The sequence below is a fragment of the Macaca nemestrina genome, chromosome 10 (assembly GCF_043159975.1).
Source record: "Macaca nemestrina isolate mMacNem1 chromosome 10, mMacNem.hap1, whole genome shotgun sequence".
Lineage (NCBI taxonomy): Eukaryota > Metazoa > Chordata > Mammalia > Primates > Cercopithecidae > Macaca > Macaca nemestrina.
The window spans coordinates 89,124,364-89,135,036 of NC_092134.1; the positions used below are offsets into that span (position 1 = coordinate 89,124,364).

Here is a 10,673-nt window from a genome sequence, read left to right on the forward strand (position 1 = left end):
TTCAACCTCACTAACTATGTGACCTCAGGGGACATTCATTAATCTGTCTGTAGCTCAGTTTGCTGTCCTTAAAAATGGGAAAAATAATAGTGCCTACTTGGGAATTGTAATAGTGCCTACTTGAGAGGGTTACTCTAAGAATTAAGTGACATGATCCACGCAAAAATTTCATACAGTGCTCAACACATAGTAAGCACTCAATAAATGTTGGCTGAGGAGTAACTCCTCAGTAAATGAGATCTAAGAATTAGGAGCTAGTTGGGTAGAAAAGGATAAGTTTTCTTTTCTCTTTTTAAAGGTGTCTTCAAATTTAATTTTCTTAGGTTAAAGGAAAAAAGCTTTCTCCACTCAAAAGTTAAACTCTTGAGTCAAAAATGAATTCAGAAGTTCTCCTTTTCAAAATCTTCTAGAGAAGCACACTTTGGTTAGAACACTTTGAGCTTCAAACAACAAAGAGGGAGGTATCCAATTGAGAAATAAGGAGGAAGAAGGGGTTAGGGAGTCCTTTCCTTTAACAGACAATCACTGAGCAGGAAACTGAAAATCAGAAACCAGGGAGCTACTTTAACTCCTAGGGAGACTCTAGATACAATGCTACAGTTATTGAGGTATGGAAGAAATTGGAGTTTTGTAAAGCGATCAAGATCCTCACTTCCTAAATGTTGCCTTCATCTATCAAAAGCTACAAACTTGAAGTTGTGCCAGTGGACCTCTGTTCTAACATTAGAATAGATAACTAGATCTATGGAAAAAATACCTATAAATGGGCAATATTATAATAAAGCTTTTGATATATGATCAGGACTTTGCAAATCAATGGAGGAAAAAAATTATTTCACAAATAATGGAATGACTAAATAACAATTTGAGGGAAATAACACGCAGTTATAAAAATTATGTTACATATCAAAACAAATTCCACATGGAAAAAGTGTTAAGTATTAAAATAAATTAAAATAAAGAAAATATAATTAAATATTTATCAAAATTCTAGGAGATACTTTTTAAAATTTATCAATGATAAAATATAACTGAAAGAAAAGATTAGTGCTTCTATAGATACATAAAATTAGCAAAAAAAAAAAAAAAAAAAAAAAAACCAAAGTCACAACTACAGACTGAAAAAATAGCTTCAGCAGCCGGGCGCGGTGGCTCAAGCCTGTAATCCCAGCACTTTGGGAGGCTGAGACGGGCGGATCACGAGGTCAGGATATCGAGACCATCCTGGTTAATATGGTGAAACCCCGTCTCTACTAAAAAATACAAAAAACTAGCCGGGCGAGGTGGCGGGCGCCTGTAGTCCCAGCTACTCAGGAGGCTGAGGCAGGAGAGTGGCGTAAACCCGGGAGGCGGAGCTTGCAGTGAGCCGAGATCCGGCCACTGCACTCCAGCCTGGGCGACAGAGCGAGACTCCGTCTCAAAAAAAAAAAAAAAAAAAAAAAAAAAAAAAAAAAAGCTTCAGCAGATTTGGTTTATGTGTTAGATTAAAAACATAAACATTAATAAGAAAAGTACTTCCTGCTGGGTGCAGTGGCTCATACCTATAATCCCAACTGCTCAGAAGGCCCACTTGAGCTTAGGCGTTCAAGGCTGCAGTCAGCCATGATCATGCCACTGCACTCTAGCTTGGGTGACAAAGTAAGACCTTGCCCCTAAAGCTTTTTTAAACAGCAATTATTTCCCCCATAAATAAATCTGCAAAGGATAAACAACTCACTAAAAAAGTACACCTACTAAAATAAAAGAGGAAATCATTGAGCCTTTAAATAATTGAACCTTAATTGTAAACTAAAATTATAAATAATTATTTTCATATACTATAGTAAAAAAGTTTCTCATAATAATTTCTAATGCTGACAGAGATATACTGGAATTATTATTTTTGTGCACTGTTAATATCATTAAAAAATACACAATGCAACACACTATCCCCACCCCCCATACACACACACAAATATATTGTTCTCTTTAATCCCAGGTCTGAGAATCTAACCTAAAGAAATAAAGTATAAAACAAGCTATATACATGCCAATATACATCTCAACATTGTAATACAGAATTAAGGAAGAAACTAAAATATCCAACAATAGAACAGTTAAATAAATTATAGTAACTTTGTGTACAATGCAATTGTATGATATGTTATACTTATATAATATATTCTAATTATGTATTAGAAGATTATATGTTATTATTCAGCTGTTGAAGTGATCACAATGCTTATAATAAAAATTAAGATAAAAATATTATGTATCATTACATATTCACTTTAACTACAAAAAGTTTGAAAATAAAGGAAATGGACTCCTTTAAAACATACTGAAATACTGACAGTAATAGGATTAAAAAAAATAAGTGTAGCTGAAAATTAAAAGTTGACTGTCTTCTAACCTTGATTCGCAAAGGTTAGCTTGAAGAGTGGCAAGGACTTCTTTAACAATAAATATAGCCAAAAATAGCAAGGTCTTAAGGAAACTTATTTTACTGTGTCACTATATAAAAATAATTATTTTATGAGTTTTGATAGTAGGTGCTTATTATTCCTAGTAGTCAGACTGAGTTTCAGTGAGTCCGTTTTATTTTCATTGTTATCAAGGTAATATTTATTATAGTGAAATTCACAGTTAAGTATATAGTTTGATGAGTTTGATAAATCAAAATACAGAATATATCCAACAGAATATATCCAACACTCTAGAGAGCACCTTTGGATCCCCTTTCAGTAACACCTACTTTCAGTAGGCAACTTTAATTTTATTTCTTTATAATAAATTCATTTTGCCTTTATAAAATGTCATATAAATTGAATTACACAGTTTGTACTAATTTATGTCTTCTGTGAATTGACCATTTTATTGCTACGTAATGTCCCTCCTTATCTCTAGCAAGGCTTCTTGACTTGAAATTAATTTTGTCTGATATTTATTTAGCCACACAGTATATTGTTTTGTTCATCTACTTCTAATCTATCAACAGTTTTATATTTAAAGTGTATTTTTAATAGATAATGTATTGTTCTTATTTTTCACCCAGTGTGAAAATCTGTTATTAAAGTGTTTTGTTTATTTACATTTAATGTAATTTGTGACACTGATGGATTTAGGACTACTATTTTGTCATTTGTTTTCTATTTGTCCCATCTATATTTTATACACCTATTTATCCATTCCTGCCTTCTTTTTCTTTAATAACATTTTTATTTTATTTAAATTGTTCTATTGGATTTTAAACTATAACTTTCATATTATTATTTTATTTGTTGTCCTAGGGATTATACTATATATCATTAACTTATTATATTATAATTAGATATAGTGTTATACTACTCATATAAAATATAAGAACTTTGCAACATTATAATTTTATCTGCACAGCTTTTGTGCTAAAACAGTAATATATTTTACAACTCTGTTCACTATTAATCCTACAGTTCCATGTTATTCTTTTTGCTTTAGTAAGTCTTATGTCTCTTAAAGAAATTAAGAAAAGAAAAATGGTATATTTTATATTTATTCACATGTAGTAATTGCTCCTTTTTCCACAAGGGATATGTGTTCCAAGACTCCAAGTGGATGCCTGAAACCACAATAGTACTGAACCTTATTAAACCCTATATATACTATGGTTTTTATACATATGTACAGTAAAATTTAATTTACATTAGGTACAGTAAGAGATTGACAACAATAACTAATAATAAAATATAATAATTATACTATAATAAAAATTATGTGAATGTGATCTCTCTCTCTCTCCCTCTCTCTCTCTCTCTCTCTCTCTCTCTCTCTCTCTCTCTCTTTCTCTCTCAGAATGTTTTATCATACATTTTACTCATTTGTTTGGGCTACAGTTGACCATAGGTAACTGAAACTGTGGAAAGATAAACTGCAGATAAGGGAAGACTACCATATTTACCATTTCTGGTACTCTTCATTTCTTCTTACATATTGGAGTCTCCATCTGGTTACATTCACTTCAGCTTGAGTAACACTCCTTAGCATTTTCCTTATTGCAGGTGTGCTAGTAACAAGTTCTTTCAACTCTTAATTTATCTGAAAATGTCTTTATATTTCAAGAGTATTTTCACTGTATATAGAATTCAGGATTGACAGATTTGTTTCCAGAACTTTAAAGGTGATATTCTATTATTTTCTAGTTTCCATTGTTTCTGATACAGTGATCATTTGTTTTCTTATTCCCTTGTATGCAGTATTTCTTTTTCCCCCCACTTTTTCCGTTCATGATTCTCTATCTTTGTTTTTAGTAGTTTGACTATGATGCACTTAGGTCTGATCTCTTTTTTTAGTCTTTATTTTCTTTGGTGTTTGCTGGGCTTTTTGAATATCTAAGTTGGTGTCATTTCACCAAACTTGAGAAAAGTTGAGCCACTGTTTTTTCACATATTTTGTCTGCCACATCTTTTTCTCTCATAGTTTTCTGAGACTCCAGTTAAACATTTGTTTAAATGGTTTAATTATCCTAAAAGTCACTAAAGCTCTATTTTTATTTCAATATTTTTGTCTTTGTTTTATGGACTGGATAATTTCTACTGCTTTGTCTTCAAATTTACTGACTTTTTCTTCTGCCATCTCTAATCTGCTATTAGGTTCATCTAGTGAATCTTTTCCTTTCAGATATTACATTTTTCAGTTCCAGAATTTCCACTTAATTTTTAATAGTTTAATTTCTCTGCCAAGCTTTACTATTTGTTCTTTCACTATGACCATATCTTTTTACATTTTTGAGCAAATTTATGATAGATACTTTCCAGTCTGCTAATTACAACATGTGGATCATCTTTGAGTCATTTTCCATTCACTACTTTTTCTCTTCATTAGGAGCCACATTTTCCTGTTTTTCTTCACGTCTATTAATTTTTATAATATATTGGATATGATGGATGATATGTTTTATAGACCATAGGTTCCATTGGCTTCTTGTGAAAACTGTTTCTGTTCTATCAGGTTGTAAATTATTGGCCAATAACCTGGCACTTATTAAAGGTTGGCTTTACACCAGTTAGGAAGGTCTGTTTCAAATTTACCTTTAGTTTTAGCGTGAATCTCTTAATCTGTAGGTATTGTTTTACTCCTAATCATGGCCCTTTTGAGCCTTCAATTGAAAGTTTGAATTGTTTGTTTGGTTTTTTCCTTGTATGTTTTGTTGATGTATAGTGGTTGCCCATATTTATGGGGTACAGAGTGATATTTTGATACATATGTAGAGTGTGTAATGATCAGGGCAATTAGGGTATTTTTTACCTCAAGAATGTATTACTTCATTTTGGGAACATTCAACAATCCTTTCTTCTAGATTTTTGAACATATACAATGAATTATTATTAATTATATTTATCCTACAGTGTTATAGAACACTAGAACTTATTCCTGCTATCCAGCTGTGTAATTTTGTATCCTTTAACCAACATCTTCCTATCCTCCTCTCCCCTATACTCCTCCTAGCTTCTGATAACCATAATTCTTCTTCTATAAGATGAATTTTTTTAGCTCTAACATATGAGAGAGAACACGTAGTATGTATCTTTCTGCACCTGGCTTATTTCACATAATGTCCTCCAAGGCTCATCCATGTTGTTGAAAATGACAAGATTTCAGTCTTCTTATGTCTGGATGGTATTCCATTGTGGATATATGCCACATTTTCTTTGTTCATTCATCTGTTGATAGACATTTAGGTTGATTACATATCTTGGTGATTGTGAATAATGCTGCATGGGGGTTCAGATATATCTTCAATAAACTGATTTTTTTTCCTTTCGGTAAAAACCCAGTAGTGAGATTGCTGGATCATGTGTTAGGTCTATTTTAGTTTTTTGAGAAACTTTCATACTGTTTTTTATCATGGCCATACTAATTTACAGTCCCACCAACAGTGCATAAGGGTTCCTGTTTATCTGCATCTTCACCAGCATTTGTAATTTGTTCCTTTTTAATAAAAGCTGTTCTAACTGGAGGGAGATGATAGCTCATTGTGGTTTTGACCTGCATTTCCCTGATGATTAGTGATGTTGAACCTTTTTAATATATGTGTTGGTCATTTGTATGACTTCTTTTCAGCAATTTCTATTCAAATCCTTTGCCCATTTTTAATTGGATTACTTGCAGTATTTTGCGGTTATTTGAGTTCCTTGTACATTCTGGATATGAGTCCCTTGTCAGATGAATAGTTTGCAAATATTTTCTTCCATTCTGCAAGTTGTCTCTTTATTCCGTTGATTGTTTTCTTTACTATGCAGAAGCTTTTTAGTTTGATATAGTCTCATTTATCTATTTTTGTTTTTGTTGCCTGTGCTTTTGTGGTCTCACCCATAAAATATTTTCCTAGACCTGTGTCCTGAAGCATTTGTCTTATGCTTTCTTCTAGTAGTTTTATAGTTGCAGGTATTAATACTACATGTAACTCTTTAATCCATTTTTAGTTGATGTTTTGTAAGTGGTGAGAGATAGAAGTCTAAGGAAAGCTTAAACTGCTTATCAATCCTTTATATCTTTGAAGGACACAGATTTGACGCACTGCTTCAGTGAGCAGCATCTGAAAGCTCTTCTCATATCTTTCAACCTTCAAACTGTGGCTCTCTTGATTTTCTCTTTAGAATCTCTTCTGCAACTCAAAGATCAGCCAAGGATTTGAGAGGAGTTTGTTTACTGATTCACTTCTTCTTTTATAGATATTTCTCCCTCAATTTCCAGTCACTCTGACAACCCCCAAGCTGTCCTCTGACACCTCAGTGAGATTGTGGCTTACTGCTTTCCTTATAGTTATCTCAAGCTGCACATATTAGGGAGTGCCCTAAGGGGGAATACCAAGTGGAAACAACACTTGCACAGTACCTTTTCCTTCTTTCAAAGATTGAAACTGTTGTAGTGTCTGCCTGATACTCTCCATTACTTTCAATTGTTATTTTTGTATTTTGTTCAGACTTTGTAGTTGTTAATCTGTAGGAGGGTTAGTCTTATATAAGAAACTATGCTATCAGTAAAACTGGAACCCAAGTAGGGTGTTTTATTAGTTGTCCATGCTTCCCTAATTAAGGAGCTGCCATTGATATGGTTTGTAGAATCCTGTTGTAGCAGAACATATCCTTATGGAATAAGCAACACACTCCTGGAAGATTTTAGAAAACAAAGAGTCCCTTCCTAAGACATACTTACGGGTGCAATACTAATGGTTTCTTCCCCCGAGGGTTCTAATGCTAATTGCACCTACTCAATGATGGAAGGCTCCAGAAATTCCCTAATTATGTTTCTGCTCCAAAGCCATATAATTTGAGGAGCTGAAATTCCCAGGAACTGGTACACCCATCACTTTATTGGGCCAATGAATTAGGAAAGATCGTGTGACCTGGTTATGGTCAGAAAACCTGTGCCTCTGAGCCAGCACCTCGAAGTGGCCTTTGGCAGACGGGAGAGGCAAAGGTGGTTCCAGCCTGGGGCATCTTGGAGATTCTGGGGCACAGCTGAGTTCTACAAGTCTCATTCGAACAGTTCTGTCTCTAGGAATATGTTAGGGGCTGGAGATATGATGACAAAACTTTAAAATGCCACTAGAGGTCTAAGAAATGGTTGAGTCTGTCACTGTCAGAATATGAACTCAGCTTAATAATAACTTAGAAAAGATGAGAATAAGTTAAATTGATAATATTCTTCTTGGATATATACTGGCTTTTCCCTCATTTGGTGTACTTTAGCAAAGACTGGAGTATCAAAATCTTTTCAGGTTTCCTCTTATAGAAACAAAGACACTTTCGATTTTTATCATGTTAAAGTATTATGTATTTCAATCATCGAAAGCCAATTTTCTGAGAGAAACTATATAATGGAGGATGTATTTTAGAGTCAGGCTAGCCTGAGTTTTAATCCTAGCTCTACCATGTACTAGCTGTGTGATTTTGTACATGATATTTAAGCTTTCTGATCTTTAGTTTCTGAATCTAAAACATGTGACTATTAATAGGAATCCCACTGGGAATGCTATGAGGTTGAATTTAGATAATGTATTTTAAATGCCTGACAAAGTGTCTGCCACAGAGTACACACTTAAGGAGTAGAAGGATATTATCACCATCACGGTTTTAAAAACGATATTAACATTATCGTATGAGTTAGCTGTTTGAGAAAAGTAAGAGTGCAGGGAATCAATAGAATAGGACAGAAGATTTTTCTTCTTTGTACAACACTATATTGTTGTGACACCTTATATCGAAAACTAATTGTGCATATCTGGCCCTTCCCTGCTTATTTATCCTATTTCATCATCACAGTTTTCTTCCCCAACTGAAAATTCTTACCCAAAGCTTTTTTTCAGTTTCTTAACTACACAAAACTCTCCTCATTTCAAAGCCTCTCCTTATGCTGGTTCCTGCACGTTTGGCCACCTTTTCATGCAGTCACCAGGTCTCGGTTTAAATATCACCTCACAGTATAGTCTATCCTGGCCACTGACTAAGTAGCTAGTCTTTTATTAATCTCACACCACCACCTAATTTATTTCCTTTTGTCTTAGTCAGTTCAGGCTGCTGTAAGAGAATACTGTAGACTGGGTGGCTTAAACAACAGCAGTTCATTCCTCACAATTCTGGAGGCTGAGAAATTCATTTATCACATTCCAAGATCCAGACCCTGGCAGATCTGGTATCTGGCAAGGGCGCACTTCCTGTTTGCAGATGGCCATTTCTCATTGTATCACATTGTAGATAGAGAGAGAGGACGCATGTGTTCTCATTTCTTTATAAGGGCACTGATCCCATTCACGAGCGCTCTACCCTCATTCACTAATTACCTCTCAAAGGCTTTACCTCCTAATACCATCACACTGGGGGGTAGGATTTCAACATGTGGATTGTAAGAGGATACAAATATTTAGTTCACAGCACCTTTTTAGCACTTTTCACAATTTTTGATTGTATGTTGGCTTGGTAATTACTAGTTTTCTCCCTTATAAACTGCAAACCCTGCTCTGTGAGAGTAGTGACCATGTCTGCTTTATTTATTAATATATGTAGTGCTTACATAGACTCAGTACGTATTTTGCAAATAAATAAAAGAACAAATGTGATACAGAGGATGCCAATGGGTAAATAAAGTCAGTTTATGACTTCCCACAAATGCAATGGGCATAATAATTGAGTTGGCAATAGTAGAGTTATGAAAAGTGATTGGGCTATTGAATTTTTAGGAATGCAGAAATAAACTATACAGTTTTATTTGTACGTACCAATCAATAAATGTGATCATTTACTAATGGCTTAAAAATTCATACTCTGTTTTTCTTTCTACTTTTTTTAAATCTAGAATGGCCACATCTGTTGCTCAGTGGATCCACAGTGCCTTCAGGAACTGTGAAGTTAACTGTCTCATGGGAGATTTCTGTTAAAAGAATGTTCTTTCATTAAAAAGACCAAAAAAAGTTAAAACTTAAATTGGGTGATTTGTGGGCAGCTAAATGCAGCTTTGTTAATAGCTGAGTGAACTTTCAATTATGAAATTTGTGGAGCTTGACAAAATCACAAAAGGAAAATTACTGGGGCATAATTAGACCTCAAGTCTGCCTCCACTGTGTCTGACATCACCATGTAGAAGAATGGGCGTGGAATATACACCGTGACATCCTGAACCCTGGATAGAAAGCCTGAGCCCATTGGATCTATGAAAGTCTCTAGCTTCACTGGTGCAGAAAATTTTCCTCTAGATCAGAATCTTCACGAATCAGTTAGGTTCCTCACTGCAAGAAATAAAATGTCAGGCAGTGAATGAATTATATTTTCAGAAGTAAAGCAAAGAAGCTATAACATGTTATGTACAGTACACACTCTGAAAAGAAATCTGAAACAAGTTATTGTAATGATAAAAATAATGCACAGGCATGGTTACTTAATATTTTCTAACAGGAAAAGTCATCCCTATTTCCTTGTTTTACTGCACTTAATATTATTTGGTTGAATTTGTTCAGTATAAGCTCGTTCTTGTGCAAAATTAAATAAATATTTCTCTTACCTTATAACACATGTGAGTCTGAATATCTTGTTTAATATGTTCCTCTTTTCTACAGATGATTCACTATAAAAATTGCATTCTAGTTCTGCTGATGATAAACTCCTGTTATGCTATTTCCAAATTGAAAGTTGCTATTTCTAAATTTCCAAATTGAAATGATATGCCTAAGTAAGGGATGTGATGGATAACTTAGTTCTTCCTCTCTAGCTCCTCCATTTCAGCCTTTCCACCCTGCTCTGCATCCTGGGGTGGCTGATCTATACAGACCCTAATAGTGGGTTCCTTTGTCCTCTTGATTCTTGTCTGGTTTCGATTATACTGCAGCAGGAAACACTGCTGGCATATTAGGAAGAGGTAAAGTTTGGATATTTATTCTCCTGGCTCCCTTCCTGCCTGGTCACTGCCATGATTTGGTGTGTCACCTTACTGAAGGCTATATCTCTTGAAAGGTACTCCTCTCTGTCTCACTGCCCGCTCCAGGTTCTGATAACTTCTACTGTTTGCATCTTCTGGCTTAGGGATATTAACAGCTCTGGCTATTCTGTCCTTGGGAGGTAACTGTTCAATCTTATTTTCTCTATTTGTAGTCATATCTTTATAAATGGTCCCTTTGTTATACTCTTTAATTAACCAGCTTGAGTGTGCCATCTGTTTCCTGC

The 10,673-nt window shown here is 34.4% G+C and overlaps 1 protein-coding gene across 4 annotated transcripts in view; it reads left to right on the top strand.

The window, feature by feature from the left end:
• LOC105470100 (neural EGFL like 2) overlaps positions 1–10,023 on the top strand; it is a 435,684-nt gene extending 425,661 nt beyond the window's left edge. For all 4 annotated transcript variants that reach the window (XM_071071837.1, XM_071071835.1, XM_011721849.2 and 1 more), the window contains exon 21: positions 9,313–10,023. In XM_071071837.1, coding sequence (XP_070927938.1) covers positions 9,313–9,363 — 51 coding nt within the window. In that variant the 3' untranslated portion in view covers positions 9,364–10,023. The remainder of the gene's footprint in view (positions 1–9,312) is intronic.
• Positions 10,024–10,673: the final 650 nt, after the last annotated feature.